This window comes from Corvus cornix, chromosome 3, assembly GCF_000738735.6.
Source record: "Corvus cornix cornix isolate S_Up_H32 chromosome 3, ASM73873v5, whole genome shotgun sequence".
Taxonomy (NCBI): domain Eukaryota; kingdom Metazoa; phylum Chordata; class Aves; order Passeriformes; family Corvidae; genus Corvus; species Corvus cornix.
Window position 1 is genome coordinate 43,925,767 of NC_047056.1, and position 21,520 is coordinate 43,947,286.

Sequence of the window (21,520 nt, forward strand, 5' to 3'; positions counted from 1 at the left end):
GTGAAGGCTGTTGGAGGAGGTGCAGTGTGACCTCAGGTGGGAGATGTCAGCTCTGAGTCCCTCTTCAGGAGCAGTGTAATCGGCAGAACTGTGCCTCAGGAAGCTGCCAGTTGTTGGCAGCTGGTGAGCACAGAGTGAATAATTACTGATGTGGGTCCTTCAGCCTGCCCCCACATGCAATTTCTTCCTCTGGTTTGGTCTAGTAGTGCAGGATAACTCCCTGCTTCCTCTCCTCCCAAAACTTGGTAGTTGGCACATGGTGGTTCAGTGTGTGGGGAACTGTGATTGACTTTTCCTGTTTTGCCTGTATATAATGTACAAAATAAACTTTGCTTCTTGGGGTTTTGGATATCAGAAACACACTGGTGAGAGGGTGGATGGGAAAAGAAATGACTCATGGCAATTATCAGTTGAAACTAATACTTTGTTATGAATCCCTGTTTCCTACACAATCTTATTACTGCAAGGTTCCTACACTGATTGGAATCACAACTTGAAGGTATCAAATTTTAAAATAATCAGAATAAACAATTTCTCAAGCTGCCTCTTAAATAAATATTACATTACTTGTTTTATAGATTTTCTTTTTTATTAATGAGGTTTGGGGTTTTTTTTAAGTATCACTAAGTGCAATCTTGCTTTCACCAGGGAGACTATGTTTTGTGAGAAAGACAATTGTGCTTCTGGAAGTATTAGGCTGTGAAATTTGTAGAAAGTGTTTGCATGGATCACTGAGACCTAAACTCATCTGTAGAGTCATGGCTTATGCTACATAAAGCATTATGGCTTGGTGTTTTCTTTTGTCCTTCATAAAGCTCTAATAATGGTCCAGGTTATAAATAATTGCACAGATCTAGGACAAAAGACATCATTGAGTTTTGTGATGAAGAAGCAAATTGTATCAAGATAACTGACAAACTGACATCTTTCTTACTTCCCTACACCTTCCACCTAATATTTTATAGGAATTGTGCAAAAATTTATGCAAAGTATCTTCCCATGGGTTTGCTTGAACACTCCCAACCACTCATGCTAAGTTTGTTTTGACTCTATTGTTTTACATCAGTCATACCAGAGATAAAAAGGAGATGTGCTCTCCAGTGAAGCACACATCTATAAATTCACATAGAACGAGAGAAGACAGTAGGCCAAAACCTGTGAGGGAACTGGAAAGGGAAGAACTAAGTTCTACCTGGCTGGACTGTGTAAGACAGAGGTTCAGGCCCCGCTCGTAGTGGTTACACCTCCATTGCACAGCAGGAAGCAAAGAAGTGGGATTTTGAAATACTGTGAATAAAATAATTGGTCTCACAAGGTCTGAGGAAGGCAACTGCATATACTCAGGCATCCAGGAATAAATATTCTTGCCTGAGCATATGCTTTGCTTCTGTTAGACTGTTTTGCTAGTGAGGGTTCGTTTTTTTCCACAACCTGTCAGACCACAGGCAGCACAATTGTCTTTTGGAATTTAAACTAGAGGTGGCTAGACTTTCTTGGTTTTATGTTGCACAGTCCATAGACCCAGAACACCTGCAGATGGGGGTTTGGATGTGCAGAGTACCTCAGTCAGTGCCTGCTCTTCTGGGCAAAATGAAGACAAAACCATCCTTGGAACTACACCCAACTGATTCCATGGAGAAGAGGCTTTCTTCTGTCTCCCCAGTCACCCACTCCCCCTGCCACACATTTAATGAGGTGCATGCAAAACATTATCAGAGGTGCACAACTCTGTTAGAAGCTGTTGTCAGTATAGGTAAATTGGTAGGTGCTCCCTCTCCTACCCAAAGAGGCAATAAGGAACTGCAAAACAGGGTACATAGTAGAGATTTGTATTATGATTTGCCTTTGATATTTGTGTCAAATACTTCAGCATTGGTTTTAAGCTTGATTTAATTCCCTAAATGTGTTAACAACTAACAACCATCAAGTTTGTTTTGTAATGCAACTCATTAAACACACAGTAAGGATTGAATTACATGGGTATGCAATTATGCTCGCAAAAATGTATTGCAATGAGCTTTTCAATTTATAGGCAGGAAATGAAGTTCTGTAATTATGTGACAACAAAAAAATCAGAGCAGTGAAATTGGAATCTGGTCCTTTCTTTTTCTTGGTCTACTGTCAGCAAACATGACCTTGGCCCACTCTCCATTCCATGTAGGTCAAAAAAGATTTCTGGAGAGAATCCAGTGAGAAACTGGTAATTTAGAGACTTGAGAGTGTGTCATTGCCCAAAGTATGCAGCGGTATCTTGCTCCGCTGCTGGTGCGCAACAGGGCAGTTGTTGCACCACAGTACCTCAGCTCCCTCTCTCAAACATAAGGTCTTTTAGGATATAACGCATATTTTGATCACTGCAAAGCAGCCCTCAACACAGGCCAATTAAAACTGGTTTTGGAATATGCCCTGTTCTGAGGTTCAATCATGCCATAAGATAAACTTATGAGTGAGTGGGAAAAGGACAAGCTCCACAACCCCCCTGTCCCATACAGGACAAGACTTGAAATTGTAAGTCACAGAGGATGAACGTGTTGAACCTCCTACACAGCTTAATTGTGAAAGTATGGTTTACAAAATACAATACTGATACCAAGATGACATGACAATGCCCATTTCATATAACCTTATTTAATAAAATACTTGATAGAAAGGCTACAAGAAAACCAAATTGATACTTTGTGTGTAAGGGATTCATTCTTATTTTGGAAAAAACATATTGAATAAGTATTGCACCTACAGTATAATGTGTTCTTCATAACAGTGATACTCTCTGAAGTAAACTTTAAATTAAAGGATTACAATAAGCTCTATGTTTCCACAGAATACTCTCTGGACCTATTGCATCTGTATGAATGCTTACTACCAAAGTGTGTAAGCAAGAGCTGTGTCTGAATACTCTCATTAGGAATTCTGCTCCAGCAGAAGTGATCTGTGGTTACTTTTGTGATCATCTAACTGCAGAGACTGGAAGACAGAAGGAAACAAATGGAATAAGGTCTTTGCTGGTGAGGGTTGAGACAGGCTGGCACTTCAGCCTGAAAAGGGCTGCTGAAGGACAGGCTGAGCTGCCAGAGGAGCTATTCCTTGAAAAACCTGCTTCTGGGCTATGGCTGGGGATTTTATGCCAAAGATCTCTTAGGCATGAGCTGGGAAATACTGATAATGAATCTAGGACAGGGATTTCTCATGGAAAGTAGAGAAACACTTGTTAATTGCTAGAAAAACCACAACACCTGGGTCTTCATTTTAAAGTAGCCCTTATTAAGATACTTCTAGTGACCTCCCCCATCAGAAGCTGATGCACTTCAGGCACACTTCTAACTCTACAGATGTTTTACGTGATCACTGAATATAAACTGGCTTCTGCTACAGACCTGCAGAACTTAACATTATGTGGATAAGTGCTGATTCCTACTTTCAGTTACATAATTCTTATATGAAATTTCTTTGCATTTGTATAATTGTTTTCAGTAATGTGAGAATAGAGAGTATTTGCGATCCAAGCAGTTGCTCTTGATTAAGCTGGAAGGGGAAGCCACTTATCTCATATATAATGCACAACTGAGCTATAAAAGCTTTTGAATCAGTGATCTCTAGCAGGTGCATTCTATGTTAGGCTGCTGTTATGGTATGCTGCTGTGTTATGTTTACTTGATTTAATAGGAGGAATATATTAACAATTTTTTAACTGTCTTAACAAGAAATATAAATACCCTATTTGTTTTTTCTCTTCATGATCACAGGACCTACCAAAAGTTGCTAGCAGAATACAAATATTCATTTTAGAATATTTTTACAAGAAGTAGGATATGTAACTTTGTAATACAGAATACTGAACAATAAATTATACATTTTTAATGTGGGAAAATAGAAATTGCATAATCTGTGTTAGTAAAGATGAACCTTCCAGGTGTTTCAAACTGTATTGCACAGGAGACTGGAGTACAGGTCTCTTGCTTACTCCAAAGTCCTTGTTTCCTCTTTGCATGAGAGGATTTGATATTCATAGAGGAAAAGCAGGACTGAGGGAATGATGTATATATCTCACTAATGCTGTCAGGTGATTGTGTTTTTACTCCTATCCAGAGTGAAAAGGAGGCCTAACATAAAGTTGGTAATAATACTTGCTCTGGCATAAGTGCTATGTGCTCATCATTGATTGCAGATGCTCTAGATTTCTATTATCACTGTTGAGGGAACCATTTGAGCCCATCCTCATTCTGTTTCCAAGTGCCTGTTTGGGTAAGCTGCGTTTGATCTTCAGTTTGGTTGGAAAATAACATTATTGCTGCATCTTACAAACCGCAGTGTAAAGTCAACAAGTTCTCTGAAATAGTTAAACTGATGGAACTGCAAAATTAAGAGATTTGTCTTGTGGAGCTATGAAAGCCATAAAAAATGCTCAGTAAATGCTCTATAAGCATCTTCTTGTATTTTCCTGTGCACACTGCTTTCTCAGATTGCCCTTTCTTCCCATACTTCAACAAAAGCAGGAGGTGAAATTTCCTGTCTCCTTGATATTCATTTAATAGTTATTTATTTTTCTTGCTCCTGAAGACAGATAATCTATAGAAAAGTATCCTGAAAGCCCTGTGAATCCTGTTGAATGAGTTGGACATGAATTATCTTCTCAATGGTCTCAGAAAATATGCCTGACTTCAAATCCCAGTAATGCTATCTATCTGGCACTGGGAATGCTTACAGGGGGCGACAACACCCTCAACCAGCTTGGGACTCCAGATAGCACTGAAAGTGTGATGATGAAATACTGAGCTCTTCCCTACATCCCTTTCTGAATGAAAGTAAGTGGCTACTGCTGAATATAATAGTTCATCTCCTAAAGTAGTCCTAAACAGGCAGCAGTAGATATACACAGAAGGGACCTGGCTTCATACTTTCTGAACATCCTGTCTTGGGAAAAGGTGTATTAGATATCTACACATACATTATTTCTGAAAGATTCAGGTGAACATCTCGTATTCTAACTGATCAAACTCTTCCAAAAACTGAAGACCTAAACAAACTCAAATATTAATACTTGCATAACCACAGCACCTGCCCAAATTCTTCTCTGTATTTTTACATCTTCTATTTCATATAAAGAGTAGACAAACACTTTAATACTAGAATACAGTTTGATTCTACTGTACTCTAACAGGTCTTTTTGATTACAATTAACAATTGAGCCACTCAGAAAAGGTAAACCAAACTTCTGGGTTTGTTGGTTTGGGGTTTTCTAATCAAAAACCCAATTAGGTTGGAAAAGACCTCTGAGATCACTGAGTCCAACCTATGACCAAACACCACTTGCAAACCAGACAATGGCATTGAGTGTCATGTCCAGTCTTTCCTTAAACATCTCCATGTATAGTTACTCCACCACTGCCCTGGGCAGCCCACTCCAATATTTAATCACCCGTTTTGTGAGGAATTTTTTTTCTCATATCCAAGCTAAACCTCCCCTGGCACAGCTTAAGACTGTATCCTTTTGTCCTATCACTTGTTGCCTGGGAGAAGAGACTGGCCCCTGCCTGGCTACACCGTCCTTTCGGGCAGTTGTAGAGAGCCATAAGGTCCCCCTCTGAGCCTCCTTTTCTCCAGGTTAGATGCCTCCATCTCCTTCAGCCAGTCCTCACAGGACTTGTGCTCCAGACCCTTCAACCAGCTTCATTGTCCTTCTGTGGACACACTCCAGCACCTCAGTGTCCTTCCTGAACTGAGGGGCCCAGAACTGGACGTGGTTAATTTGTTAAGCTAATGTGCTTTGAAAATCAAAACTTGGATGCAGTCTTTCTACCTGCAGATTAATGATATTTAAGTTTCCAGTTCAGGCCAGGACAGTGAAAAGTTATGTGGTCCTGTTAGGAAAAGAATTCTCTACAGGTTGCATTTTGAAAATTAGAACAATTTTGCTACTTAATGTCTCTGACATTTACTGATATTAATAAATGCCAGCTATAAAAAAGCTTACATGGAGAAAGATGATATTCTGGACTGCTTGAATGGTCAAACAAATGTTTTCAGAAGTGTTAATTGCACCATTCATCTCAATAGGATTCTGGTGCTAAGGCTGAACAGTGATGGCCTTTCTAATTTCCTCACAACTGATCAAAGCAGGCAAGAGAAAAAAAATGCTGTTAAATTTTTTTTACAAGATATTGATAAAAGCTCATCTAGCCAAGACAAGTGGATGGTATTTTGGAAAGTATTGCAAAGTCTGATCTGCTTTCCCTTCTGTTCAAATGCATTTTCTTCCTGTAAATGAAGAGTATGCATGTGTCAGTGCCAGCCTTGACATTCTAGCAAGGAAAACAATTATTAGAATTCAAGTAGCTCAATATTCTTCAATGCCAAAATTCTTTTGTGTTGATGACTAAGCAGAGAAGTGTGGTGGGTTGGTACTGGCAGGACACAAGGAGCCCACCACAGCTGCTCTATTACTCCCCTCCTCAGCTGGGAAGGGGGAGAAAAAGATACAATGAAAGGCTCGTGGGTTGCAATCAGGACAGGGAGGAATCACTCAACAATTACTGCAAGAGACAAAGCAGACTTGATTTGGGGAAATCAGTTTAATTTACTACAAAACACATCAGAGCAGGATTATGAGAAAAGAACCTGCAATCTTAATATACCTTCCCCTCATACCTCCCTTCTTCCCGGACTTAATTTTACTCCTGATTTTCTCTACCTCCTTCCTCATGAGCAGCACTGAGGGATGGGGAATGGGGGCTGTGGAAGATTTCATCATGTTTTCTCTGCTGCATCTTCCTCAGGGTTCTTCACTCTCTTCCCCTGTTCCAGCATGGAGTCCCTGCCATGGAAGACAGTTCTCTGTGAATTTCTTCAGTTAGAGTCTTTCCAATGGGCTGCAGTTGTTGACAAACTTCTCCAGCAGGAGCTCCTCCTGGGGACTGGCAACAAACCTGCTCCATAAGAAGAACCTCCTTCCCCTCCTTCTCTGACCTTAGTGTCTACAGGGCTGTTACTCTCACATATTCTCACTCCTCTCTCCAGCTGTAATTGCTCTTGCACAGTTAGTTTTCCCTTTTTAACTAATTATGTTATTCCAGAGGTGCTACCCCAACAGAGTTTTCATATGTTTGCCCATAGTAATCCTCAAGGGGAACTGGTGCAACAGAAAATAGATTACCTCTCACATTGACTTTACCTCTATAATCTGAACAAGGGTCAGTTCTGAAGCTCTTATTGAATTTCTGTGCTGGATAAAGATGATTGAAGTCTTGAATATGCAAGAAAAAGAGACACTGCACTGCACTATTCTCGAAGCTGCTGTTTTTAAGCTGGTGAGCATTCCTTTGGTCAGAAATCTCAGCTGTACAACTCTGACTCAGAACCTCCTTGGAATCCAGAAGAAATATTCATCTTCTAACTGGGTTAGTAGTTACATTTTAAGAACCTGGGCAGCAGATTCTAGTCCCTCTAGAACATGCATCTGCTGACTTTAAAATGTCAGGATGGAGATTATGATGGGATAAAAGCAGTGCAAGTGGGAGACATATTTTTATATCCAATGTGTGCTGGAGGATGTTAAATCTCACTTTTTTCCCTAGCTCAGTGCTATAGCTGTGTCTCAGATGTTTAAGAAGATGAACGTTCATTCAATCAAGCTTACTAGTTTATTTTGTTCAGGTATGGTCAGTGAGCCATTAAGGGAGAGAAGTGAAAGGAGAAGAACACACAATCCTGAAGTTCTACACTGTCTCATTAGTGATTAGGCTAATTGCGAATAAGTGATTAGGATTTCTCCAGGAAACAGGACAGGTGAACACACACCCATGTCCTGCTCTTTTAGAGTGAGAAATGTTGAAAGAGTCATGGTGAAAGATGCAGACAGGGTAATCAGAAAAGTGGCTAGATATAACTGATTGATATACTACATAAGTGTGGAGTGTTCATGAAAGGCATATTCATGTTTTAAAAGAATTGTCTTCATGTCAGAATGAAGGCATGAGGTATTCTGTTCTTTGATGGAGTTTTCTTTGTTCCTGGTATGGAGTGCTAACATAAAACTTCAGTGCTTCCACAAGCGCTCAAGAACTCAAGAAGCCAATCTAATTTTTTATACCCTCATGTCAGTAAAAAAGCTCTGATGGGCTTTACCTAGAAGTGCTGGAGGTACTAGATGAACAACACCAGCAGCATCGAAAAAGACACATAACAGTCCCAGCCAGCCTGGGAATCCTAGGATATTTTTGTCTTCTGCAATGTTTTTCTTCCTTTCTTAGAGCTTTTATCCATAATTTTTATTCTGATTCTTTGGTTTTTTGTTTAGAATTTACCTTTGCCTGTCCTCTTAGAATTGTTTTACTCTCAGATCATACTGCCTATAAGGAACTCTGCAATTAATAATCAAAAGGCACTACATTTAACTTTCATGTTCACCAAGTCAAAGGCCAGCATGCATCATTATTTCATCTCTCAAAAGTTTCCAAAATGTGTGGTAGAATAAAATTTTAAAAAACCTCTAATGAAAGCAGATGATGTCCATGTGATTAAAGTGACCAATAGCTGTCATATTTAGGGGCAGTGGTGGTTATGCTACTGCACTTTGTAGGCCATTGGGCCAAAGCATTTTGCTGTTTCAGGAGATTATTCTGATCACATGTTGAGTACTGAGATGCACAAGTACACTTTTTTTCATTCTACTCCAAAGTTCTTGCTCTTTGATTCCTATTGCTCAATTAGTAAGCTCAGAGTTTGCTTTGGCATAAGCATGGAGTGCTGGCTTTTAGAATGACTGGAGTTATTTGATCTGTATCTTTGTAGCCCCTGTCATGTTTCTAATTTACCCTAAAAAGAAGGCTCAGTTTCTTTTAGCCTGAAGTAGAGATCAGCGCCCACAAGCAGCCCCCTTGAGACACCAGCTAGGGTATTAGTATGCAGAGCTTTTTCACAGCAGAGCTATATTGTAGTTTTGTATGTGTGGATATGAGAAAATCAATATACTCATTATAATCTTCAAAGCAGTGGAAAACTATAGATGCACGAACAATGGAAAACAAAGCTAGTATTATTCTAACAAGCATGTACCTGGTGGAATGGAGAGGTTTGTGTCAGTCTGGTATTGTTCATTTTCATTCTAACTCTGAATCTTGTAGACGTGTTTTACTAAGCTAATATTATCACATCTTAAACAAATGAATATATTTCATTGTATGGACAAGAAGTGCTAGTAATTGAGTGTGGCAAAATGTGGCAGCAGAAGAACCTTCTGCATGGAGCTTTGCAATAAATTCACCCATTCAGGGCCTTGCTTTTGCACCACCTGGAGGCTGTAGGCTTCGCTGAAATTAACCTCTCCAAACTCTAAGAAATGCCATTTTTCACTTTTGTCTATTGAGACAGCCTAGTGTCTTGATGCTATATAGCACCAAAACTCGTTCCACTGGGATTCCCTTTTGATGCTTGTGCCTGTTGTCACCACAAATAATGCTTTACAGTAACTCAGCATAAATTTGCTAATACTATTATGGTAAGCAAGTCCTAAATTAAGGTCCTCTTCTATTCTTGCCCCCCCCCCCACCCCGCATTCTTCCTGACAGCAAACTCTTGTGCTGTTGTTTGAATGTCAAACTGTTCTTACCTCCAAGATGAGCTCACCTGACTTGACTGTTACTTATGGATTTTTGGGTGGGTTTTTTTTTAGTTTGGACAAATCATGCAAGGTGACCCTATAGTGAAGTCTACAGGATTACTGTCAGTTCTGTAAAAAGAGTGTGTTTGAAGCTGCACTACCATTTACTTGGTGTCATGGGTTAGATGTCAGAACTAGGAACTCGGCTTTCATTTCTATGTCAAACAAGGTTTTGGTGATACTAACTAAATCTTTATCATATGCTCTACTGTCATAATCTAAAAGATAAAGTTGAAGCTACCTACAGCACTGAGAAATGCTGGGTTGATAGAAGTGATTCTTGGCTAGACACTATCACAGAAGAACCGGTGACATGCAGGTTGCTACTAATTCCTACCACCTTCTGCCATGAAGCATCCAGCGTCGCCTTTCAGGGATCTCTTACTGTTTCTCTTCAAATGGGAATCACTTTTGTTCAACTTAAAATACATACTGCTAAAAATAGTTTTGCAGTTTTAACCAGGTCCATGATTACCCGTTTATTTTGCCTGACAGTCTAGAACTAAGAAACCAATATGAAGGATTATCACACTTCACAGTCAAGGAGCTGCCGCCAGAAAGGATCTATGACTTTGAGTGCTACAAGTTGTTATCTTGTTGTAGATAAGCTGAGACTGTTAATTCTTGTTGATAATGTTTGTAATTGCCTAGAAATTAATAAAACACAGTTTAAACATCTAGTTTCTGGAGAAAAAGGAAACTTTTCTTATATGACTTCTCAACCACCACTTTCCACCAATAATATGTTTAGAAAAGGAAGATCAAATTCTGAACCGAGCTCATAACATTTGCATCTAATCATGATCCATTAGAGCTGGGGTGGCAGAGGGAAGAGAGGAAAGAAGACAATCATCTGCAGAAGTTTCTCTAGCTTGACAATTAGAAGCTGCAGACTAGCCAGAACTAGAAGCTGCACAATTAATTACCAAGGCCTGCAAAACTTCATCTCTTCCCAGGAGACAAGCTGAGCTGAAAGTTTCCAGTTGTTCTGTCAAGCACAGAGTACCCTTGCCTCTTGTTTGATCCTTCTCCATGTTCCTGGCTCACTGCTGGAGAGAGCAGCCTCCAAACAAAAGCTGTGTCACCTGCCCACCACTCTGCAGCACTTGTCAGTCTCATTTTAAGTGATGGTATAGCTCAGCATCCCTACTAAATGTTGTTATGGTGACCGTGGGAACCTAACGCTGAGCACTGCATCTGTCTGCTTCTCTACTGCTAATGATCCTGCTGTGTACAACTTCAAAAGGAACGGAACCAATGGGCTGTTTTTAAAAACCTGGATAATCAAAGAGGCCAGGGACTACAAAACTGTACTTCTATTAAAAAATTCATGCTTGAGTTTGATCCCAGGTAGAGGAAGGGGGGGGTAGATAAATCTCTTGGTACATCTCTATAGCTAGCTCCTTTGTTTATTTACGGCCTGATCATGCTCCTGCAGAAGATGGCAAAAATGCCCCATGTGAGCAGACTCCAGCGGGGCCCACAGCTGGTACAGCAGCTTGGAGAATGAGCTGAGCAGTGCCATGGTCTGAAGCTAAGTGTGTGTGTGCAGACACATATACTTTATTGGGAAAGCAGTAACAGAGGGTAAGAACATGTGCATGCTGGCACATACCTGGGCAGTTTCATATTGCAGAATTGCACAATTCTCAGGGGACATTTTCCTATCATCCCTTCAGCTCTTTGTGCCTTTTGCTTAACACTAGCAACAAATGAATCTATGTAGGTAAGTAACTTAAAACCAAATAAAATCAACAGTTGCTTAGGAAAGGTATAGAGATGAAGTGTGGGTTTAACAAAGAAGTTTGTTAAACTCAAGTAAAAAATATAATAGATCGGTTAACCATATAATGGTTACCTTTTTATCCTCAGCCACAGCCACATGAGAGGTCTTACTTATCTCCTTTATATCACAGGCTCTTTCTGTAAATCAGATTAGTTGGTGTCTCACTGATCTTTCCACTGTATATTTGCTTGTCTTGTTGGTGTGTGTCAAGCAATACCACAACACAAATGGCATGAGATGCAAACCCCTGCAGTAAGATGGATCTCAGGTGGTAAGTGGGAGCTCTGCAGCCATCCTGCCCATTCTAGAATAAGGTAAGAGAGGGAAGGCTGAACTTTGGAAAAAATGGCATGCTGATAATTGTTACCACTGGTGGACAACTATGGGTCCTCTTGTATGATGCTCAGATATTTGGATTCTATATTAATGAATTCTCAAGGATGTTCACAATTTTTTCATCCCAAAATTTTCTTTTTCTGCTTTTGAGTAGTGGGAGGAGGTGCTGTTTTTTTTCTTGGTGTTTTTTACTTTTCCCTTGTGATTTGGCTGCTTCTGTTTTGTCATTTTGATGACTGCCTCACTCATGTGCCTGCCTGAGTTCAAGAGGCATTGGGACAATGCTCTCAGGGACATGGTGTGATTCTTGGGGATGGTGCTGTGCAGGGCCAGGAGTGGGACTTTGACGATCCTTGTGGGTCCCTTCCAACTCAATATATTCTATGATTCCACGTGGTGAAATTGGAGCCATGGAAGCAGGCAAGCAGTGCTCCTCCTAACACCCCCCTGCATTGCAGGCTGCATGGAAATCTCTTTTGTGCTTCATTTGTATCTTTAGAAAATGTCACCAAAGAACCTTTTCAAAAGTTAGTGCTACAAACTGCATTTCTGAAGGCTATGACACAGGTAACACTCTGCAGCCCTGAGCCGGCTCATAGGCCATAGAGCTGATGAGCATCCATGGGTAAAGCATGAGAACCAAGAGTAATTAAATTTTATCAGATGAAATGATAACTCTGGAGGGGGGTGAAAAAAGCATTCATACTGAACCAGAGAATGGACATTCAGAAAAAGGAAAACAAGTCATTACACAAGCTCCAGGATTTATTTCCTGTCAATCTTGTTTGACAACTAAAATGTAATAAAATGGAAAAAGCAAGGAGGCTGCAAGTAAAAAGGTAGCTATTGCCTAATGCAATACAAAACATTAAATGGTATAAGAGCAGCAACAGTGGCAGCACTTCCCTCAAAATCTAATATTGAGTCTGTGTTTTTACTGGCGTGATTTTGGCCCAGCACATGAAATAGCTGCTGCCAGTGAGCAATGGAGATTGATGTCTCTGCTGTGGAGAAGAGATGGACAAGACTGAATTCATGCTTTGACATGTGTGTCCTGCTACTTCCATAATGCTGATGGAGGCTGCAGCAAACACGCCTAAGCAAAGCACTTCATTGTTTTGGGATGGAAAACTGCTGTTGGCAAATTGCATGTTTGTTGCATATCTCTTCAAAGTCATGAGCAGAGCTGAATATTTTTGCTGATTTTTTTTTTAATTTGGCTGTTAAAATCAGGCTTAAAAATGGCTTCTGTACATTACTTACAGACAATACAATATCTCTGCTTGTGTATAATATTGAGGAATATTATACCAGGTAAAGCAGAGAACATCCACAACTACTGGAGGAGGGAGAGAAGGGAGCCTGACTTGGGTCTGCAAGGACAAGGTCATTTTTTATGGACTAATGCAGCCAAAGTGAACTTGAGGCATGGAACAGCATGGCCACCTCAATAACTGCATTGTGTGGGTGGGCTTTTGTCTTGAATGGTATCATAGTAACTGAGAATTCAGCTGGTGGGAGTAGAAGGCACAAAAAAAGGCTCTTTTATATATGACAACTAAAGGAATAAATACAATTTTTTTCCCTAGGTGATGTCAAAAGACAGGCTAAAATGTGTTGTGATGAGTATTTGTTTTGTTTTAGTAGAGAAATATATTTACGGTTACAAGACATTAATTTTAGTAGTAGCTGAGGGTTAAAACCCTAGTTATAAGTGTGTATGAGTACTGGAGTATTGCAAAACACTATCTGTAGCTCAGTGTTCAGGCAGTAACAATGGCTGTATCTTAAAGAGGCTGGTTTATTTCCTTTTCTATGTTTATAAAAATGCATTCAAGGCAATATAAAAATCCCATGTGAGATACAAAGGGTGAAAATTACATCTTCATTGCACAGTAAAGCATAAAAAGTTGCTGGTTTTCAACTTTTTAATGTGTGAAATTTCAACTGCAGGAGGACAATAAAAAAAAATAATTATTTATTTCTCCTTTTTAGCTATTTGATACAACTAAAATTTTTATTTCTGGCAGGCATTAAAAAATCCATTTAGGGAGGTTTGCAATCCTTGTTTTCTCTATTTACTACAGATTCTAAATGTCAAGGCTAACATTTTTACTTATCTCTATGGCCAAATAATTAAAAAACTCACAGCAACATGAAGAAGATTGTGGGAGAGAAATATTCTTACAGGTCCTCAGTCTCACACAGCACTGTCATTTCCTGAAGTGCCCTGGAGTTCTATATCCTAGGAAAAGTTGTAAATTTTGTCTCTGGATTACTCCTTCAAGGACAATATTTGTATTGCAAGAAATTTAAGGTGAGTGTCCCTTTTCTAATGAAGATATGTAACCATAATGTAATCTCTTCCTTAACTACATGTAAGGTTTTCGTTTGCCTTCCTAATATTTATCATGTTGTAAATATGGCTCAATTTTTCTTTGAATTTTCTCACATTCTCCTAATTTTACTTGAATAGGAGTTTTGCATGCGCAAGCAAAAGAAAACCTTTATACAAGGAAAACCTTTAGCTCAAAACCAATAAAGGTAGCCTAGAAAAAGGAATATAAAAATACGCTTTAGAAGAAACTTTACCAAGAGAGGAACACAAGGTTCTATGAACTTTTAAGACATTTTTATGTGCTTAGCTTAAGCAAAAACACAAGAAGTTAAAATATTTACAATAAAATTTTCTTTTAGTCACATTTCTTTTGAAAATACACAAAAATTTTGATCACAAAAATCATGCCACTCTTCACAATGAGAGCCTACCTGTGAATTCAGAGAATAGACATGGGAAGCAACTCTGCTAAGCTGGTGAAGTTTTACCAGTATGAAGTAGATTAATTGAGCTTAGAGGATACCTGTGCCATAAATTTTAATGACTTGAAACTAGTGTGCTTCTGTTGAGAAATGCAGCTGCTTGTGTCTACATACAAACCGCTATTTCCATCTAGGCGACCAGAGGTAAAGAATGTTTTAACTACCTGGGACATTCACTTTTCATATATAAGTAAATAACCTGAACAGTGTTTCCAAAGCAGGCTGTTGTGTATTAGAATTACAATGCAATTTACTTGACAATAAAATGTTCTATAGTTATTGTGCCACAGATGAATGATTTTAAACAACAATGATGTCATTAATCTTGATCTTGTGGTGTTTTTTGATAAGCATGATTATGTACACATGCTTTCCATCCACTTTGTGCATGTCTTTCTGAGCTGTATGTGCTTATACAGCCCATGAGGCAATAAGTTAAAGTGGTGTGGAGTGTCTGTATCGATTATTGTAAATGAAAGTTTACCTTTGGACCATCAAGTGATGCTAGCATATGTCCAGCTACCAAAAAAGAGAAAAATAACAACTAAAACACAAAAACCCAGCTAGAGGACATTAGCGTATGTGTCTTTCTCAAAACTAAGTTTGGTATCTAGCTTTCCAATCAGCATGCACAGCAAAATAAAACCTGGTGCATTGAGCTGCATATGGAGAAACCATTCACATACTGTTCTGTGCAGTAAGCAGCTCTAGCATGAATAGGCTGAAGGGAATTCTGGACAGTTCAGGACTACAGCTTTTGCAAGGTCATCTTCTCCTGACTCAACCTTTAAGAATATGATTTAAAAGCTTTCTGACTTTCCTCAGCAAATGGCCTTTGGCAGGATTAGACTGCGCTGCTGCCAATCCAGCTCAATACCAAGCATGTTAATGAGGTGTCTTGGCCTTTTTATTAATTCTACAAGCAGGGTAGTCCATTCAGCAGCGACTGAGAAAGTTTAATCAAATAATCTCATTGTTCCAAATTTATCACCACAATAAAAGAATCTACTAAGGAAATACAAGATGAAAGAACTCATTTTTAATGCTGTATCATTTTCCACTAAGAAGCAGTGCAGCCTTGAGGCTCACAGCAGTGCTAACATCCGTGTCTCTGTGGGCATGCAGTGTATAGGGGTGTTGCAATCTGCAGGAGGGACCTGCATAGCAAATTGTCTGTCCCTGGTTCTTATTATTGCTCTCACTAACAATTTATACTGTTAACAGATTTACTTTTTCTAATTAAGTCTTTTGATTTCAAAAAACATCCAGAAAAAAGTGTAGTGAGATACAGTCTTTATCCATGACATGATGAAATCTATCCATTGTAGGTGACAAAAGGTGAAGAAAGAGCTCATTTTGCATATTGTGGAGAGAAGTGAGGTCTGAGGTGGTGTAACAGAATAGTTATAGTAGCTTCCAAAATTAATTCCAGATCTGGAAAAATAAGTAGGGTTAACTTAAAAATAGAACTTAAAATGCACACATGGAAGTAAGCGGGTTTGCCCCACGCTTTAGAACCATATGGCAAAAGCGTAATGCTTTTTTGATCTTCTATGCTTATAGATCAAAAATTCAGCTGTGGGGTTTTTAATGTTTCAGACACGTGCAGCTTCAAACAGCTGCCATTAATTTTATAAAGTAAAAATTGCCTGTCAAATCAGTTTCCAAGTGTTCCTTTCTCTTCAGAAATCTCTCCTGCTGAGAAATCTGTGCAGTTCAAGGCTAGTGACACATTTTTTTGCATCAAAAATATTCAACTTTAAAAACACCTTAAAAACTAGAAAACAACCCAGGAGTTTATCTGGAGGGTGAGAATTATCGGGTTTTGCTTGGGGCTAGCACAACTTCCAGATAAGCAACTTAAAACATAACCTGAATATTGTGCTCCAGTTCACTAAAGTTACTTCCCTCCCTGAGCACAAATCCAATAAGAGTTTTCTTTCACGTTCTTTCTGGAGTCCTTTATCCTCTTTCCTGTATCTTTCCCCCTCTTCCTCACTCCCTGGTTGTTTGGCTCGCCTCTCAGCAAACTCATGGGACAAGGATGAGCTAGGATTCATGCACAGATAAATACAGAAAACACAGTACCAGTATCTAGCCTTTCCTTAACCTTAACAGGTTTTGTAGCATGTTACTTCTAGCACAAATAACTTGAAATGGCAGAACATGAAGGGATATCAAAGCTATTTAGCACACCGATGGACTTTGAAACTGAAGCCTCTGGCGTGTCTCAAAATATGGGATAATGAAGAGGTCTGCTGTTCTGTAATCTCTCATTAACATCTCCTACAGTCCTTTTGGGGCTCTTGTTGGAGGAAGGAAACATTACTGTTTTTCTGCTTTTTGCATTTCAGTTTTTGATTTGAACTGGGAAGAGAGGCACCAGCAGGGCTCGTATGCCACTAAGACATGGTAAGTTGCTCTAATTTTTTTCTGCACTTCTCATCTAACAGTGGATATCAAAACAAAAAATAGGTCTATTTTCCATTCCAAATATAAAGGAATTCTATTTTCCACTGTGTCTGTTGAAGAAAGAAAGTGAACAGTTTATATTCAACCACTTCAAAGCAGCAGATTAAAATCAGCTTTCTATAAGGCAGCATACCTCCCAGGAACTGGGACACTAACTCTGTATGGCCCTTCCTAACTATAACAGGCGGCTACATTGTGATTTCCAGAGCTTTCCAGTTGCTTTCAGCAAGGTGTCATGACAAAAATTGTGACACTTATTTGGTTTTGCCATGCATTGCAGGGGGATCAGAGGAATGGGAGAGCTCATGTGACAAATTTGCTTCCACTTGTCTTAAATTCATCTGACTGCTCTCTCAAGCACAGCATTGGTTTCTCTACTTGAGAGAGCAAGGGTGATTCTGTCAAAGGTGGTCAGGCTGATTTTTGCTTCTCATTCAGTCTTCATTTGGCCATTCTCTGCCTGCTGTATCAGTTTTTCTTGGTTTGCTGGGTTTATTTCAACCATTTCAAGATGGTATTTGATACTTAGAAACATGAATGGAAGCAAATATCTAGGATGGACTAGAAAGTTTCTGATTTATTTTGTAGTCGTTGCTGATTCAAAGTATTTTGTATGTGAAATGAATTATGCTCGAAATTGCATTCCTATTCAATCTGAACATGCTACAATTAGTCCCATTGATAGAGCTGGAGTCATTTGGGTTATGTAGTGACATTATATTCATGTGGATGTCAAATTTGACCCCAGCTAGAGAAAATTAATAGCTTTGCCATACAGCATTTCCATACATTATATAGGACTTTTATCATGTACATTGTATTTCTGTCCAACACCCAAAAACCCTTGGGGCAGGAACATCTGATTAATGGCTTGGGCTTACACCTTCAGTGCTAAACATAGAAATATTAAGAAGCAGGACTATGCATCAACTACAGACTATTCGGTGAGAAGGGCACTTGCTTAAGTCTCTCCTTTCTCAAGGAGGGAGCTAAATTGTCTTCTAAAGACTCAGGTCCCAGGGCTGATTTTTATGAACTGGAGAAGAAGAAACACATCAACTTCATGCTGTTGTTTATGCAGTAGTGATTATTTTGTTGCCCAATGAAACACTGTTGCTATCTTAGTCTAGTACGTCACAGAATCTTTTAAATGTAAAACTGTTATCTTGGGGTGGGGGTTGGGAGAAATAAAAAAATGCACTTACCTATCTCATGAAATTAGTAGTATTTTGATAAATGTAAAACTCCATCCCAGAGAATCTTCTGGCAAGCTAGTATTGATGGGAGGTGAGAATAAATGCAGTTTAAATTACATTTTCCTTTGATATGGCATCACACTGTAGACAACATAATGCTAATATATCTTAATGGCTGTGCCTTTTAAGAGCTGAATATCAGTCAAGCATATAACTTTATGCTGTCTGGAAAAACATAAAAAGGAGTATCTAACAGGACAGAATAAGGCACCACACTCTAGAATAATTACTTATTGTTCCCTTGCTATAGAGCTCTGCCTTTTAAAAAAATACAGTTTCCTAACTTTTCTGTGTTTGAATGATTGCAGGAGTTTTACTAAAGTAATAAACTCTCACTAGTAAAAGGTTCAGAAAAGCTGTTTACAGTGGCTCGCTTGGTGTTGCATATCATTTTTCCCACTATTCCTTAAGTAGGTATATTCTGCTTAGCAATTTTTTTTTCTTACACTTTGTAGAACTGCTAGTATACTGCAACATTTTCTTCTCCTCGTATTCAAAATCTTAAACAGCTCCATAAATCTACAAATTCCAAGTCATGTGGAATCCCATAATTTTTGCTTTAATGTCCTTTGCCATGTTGTAACATTTCAGTTTTAGCTACAATGCTTGAATGTAATTAAAATAATATACATGAGAATTTTTACTTGCATGTCTCCAGCAATTTTTAAAGAAACATCATCTACATCAAGGTTTGATAAGATCCTAAGAGGTAGCGGTTGGTAGATGTTGCATCTTACAACAATTTTGAAAGGTCATATTTATTAAACGTTTCAGTGAACTTTAAGATGTTCCCTCCCATGCATTTTTTTCCTCTCTCACAAGATGCATGCTCACTTCAAGTTTGGCAGTGCTGCCACCCAAGCTGTCCAAAGTCACTTGCCTGCATGACAGGAGAAACACCCATCCGTCATTTCATTTACGCCTTGGGATGGCAGCAGCCAGGGAGGAATAAAACAGCTGAAAAAATGTTATTGGATCGAAGAATAAGATGGTTCTGGCATATTAAAATGGATATGTGTGTAATAGGGTCTCTGACTTCCACAGCTACTCTCTGGTGCTATAGAAGATGGGCAGCTAAACATACCAGTGATGGAGGCAAAATTTCTAGCAGGGTTGAACCAGCCTCCGCTAGTTTGCACGAGCCCATGCCAAGAGGCAGATGAATGCTCAGCAGGTGTCAGTCACTATTGGCTGGTTAACAGTGTTCAGCTTGCTTCATTATTAGAACCTTTGCTGGCTCTGAGACTATGGTTTTTTTCTGGACCTATAATTATGAAGGAATTTTACACTAGATACATGTAGTATTACAGGAAATTCTCAGAATAAATCCTATCCTTGTCCATCACTTAAAGCCAGAGATAGCATGGACTTTGCACACCGAATAATGCTGGTCCAGTGATGCCTTTTGGAGGCCTGACTGAAATGATTAATCCCATTCATGCCTGTTTTCACCATTCCTGCCCTAAATGCCCTAAAGAGACTTAAAGCAAGACAGTGATCAGTATACTTAGATTTAGTGAGCATTGTGTTTTTATCCCCTCATCTTAACCAAAATCATCCTTCTGCATTGATTTGTGTACCCTGCAAGGAGCTCTGTCATTGCTGGCAGGCAGCATCAAACACCTGCACAATTACTCTCTGTTTGCACTATTGGACCACTGCTGTTCACCTGTAGTGGATTTTGGAACTGGCTTCCTCAGCAGCAAACATTTTTCCCCTTCGCAGGCTCAAAATAAGGGTTGGAGAGGAAATAAATTTAGTGCATTATTCAATACATGTGTATTTAACATGATAATTAGCTTGATTTTCATCTGCTGGGTATTTGTTTTACTTTTCCTTTCTGATCATGGTGCAGTGATGCTGTAATGTTCCCTTCAGTGACAGTGAAAGATTGCATTTAACTGATCCAGTTCACTTCCACATTTGATGCCTCAGTGGTTTAATGCTCCAGGTAAACCGAGCTTGTGCAGTGGTGAAAGGTAACAACCTTTTCTCCTTGGACTTGATTTTTTTTTTCCACCCCAAATATATATGGAAACATATATACAAAACACTCTTCAACTATCTCTACTTCTAGGTGATCAAATTTTGCCCAAGAATCTATTATCAGATTTTAATCCTATTTGTTTGCGAATAAATTCTTTGTATAAACATCTATGCTAACATGTTCATTTAAGCTTAACTGCATGTTTGCCACTTAAGTTAGGTGGTGTGTTAAAAAAAAAATTAAAAAGTAAAGGTGAGTTGATAGAAGGCTGTGTGGCTCTGAAACTGCCTCGGCGGCCTTACGGGGGTAACCAGGTGGGTGTCCTGGTCAGATGGGGTCCACGGTCACTTCAGAGCCGGCCCTGCTCGGGCTGTCAGGCCCCCCCGCGCTGTACCGAGCTGGTCGCCACCGAACAGAGGCGGGAAAGGCGGGGCCGGGCGGGGCCGGGCGGGGCCGGGCGGGCGCGCCCAGGAAGGTGAGGCCGCCCCGGGAGGTGAGGCCGCCCCGCCCCGCCCGAGGGCCGCTTGTGGCGGCGGCGGGCCCGGGGGCTCCCCCTGCCGGCGGCCGGCGGGAGCGCGCGGGGTGGGGGGCGCGGAGCGCGCCCTGCCCTGCCCGGCCCCCGCCGCCGGCGCTCCGCAGGCGGCAGCGGCTCGCAGGCGGCAGCGCTGGCCCGCCCGTCTCCGTCCTTCCATCCCTGCCTGCCTCTCTCCCTGCCTGCCTCTCCCGCCGGGGCCAGCGCCAGCCCGGGGACCCTCTGCCACGGGGCGCCGCCTCCCCCGCTCGCTCCTTCCCTTCCTTTCCGCCTCTTACCCGGCCGGTGAGAGCCGCCGGCTCGCCCCGCCGGGAAGCCTGGGCGCCCCCCAGCCATCGCTGCTGCTCCCCATGGGGATCCGGGAGTTCCCCAACGGCTCCGCGCGGGGCAAAGCCGCCACGCTGTGAGTACCGCCGGGGGCCGGGCGGGTGGGCCGGGGGGACGGGGACACCCCACACCGCCCCACCTCGCCTTACCCTGGTCGGCGGCGGCGCCGCCCGTTCCCGGGGGTCGCTCCGGTGGAGGGCGGCGAGGAAAGTTGTGGGCGCCGCGGGTCCGGGCGGGCTCCGCTGCCGGCAGGGGTCCCGCCGTCCGCCGCTAACTTCACCCGGGGCCGGCGGGGGGCGGTGGCGCTGGCAGCGCGGCCCCGGGCTGACGCCCCTCTCCCGACCCGCAG

General features: G+C 40.8%; 1 protein-coding gene and 1 long non-coding RNA gene across 2 annotated transcripts in view; one reads left to right on the plus strand and one right to left on the minus strand.

The window, feature by feature from the left end:
- Positions 1 to 6,518: 6,518 nt before the first annotated feature.
- On the minus strand, positions 6,519 to 21,494 carry LOC120411718. The gene is made up of 3 exons (XR_005604225.1): positions 21,321 to 21,494; positions 18,275 to 18,340; positions 6,519 to 6,811 (listed from the first exon to the last, which is right to left on the minus strand). It is a non-coding gene; the product is annotated as an uncharacterized LOC120411718 (long non-coding RNA).
- The window catches only part of SLC35F3 (solute carrier family 35 member F3), a 167,835-nt gene continuing 167,276 nt past the window's right edge, over positions 20,962 to 21,520 (plus strand). The window contains exon 1 of the mRNA XM_039569397.1: positions 20,962 to 21,247. Within this exon, the coding sequence (XP_039425331.1) occupies positions 21,195 to 21,247 (53 nt within the window). The 5' untranslated portion in view covers positions 20,962 to 21,194. The remainder of the gene's footprint in view (positions 21,248 to 21,520) is intronic.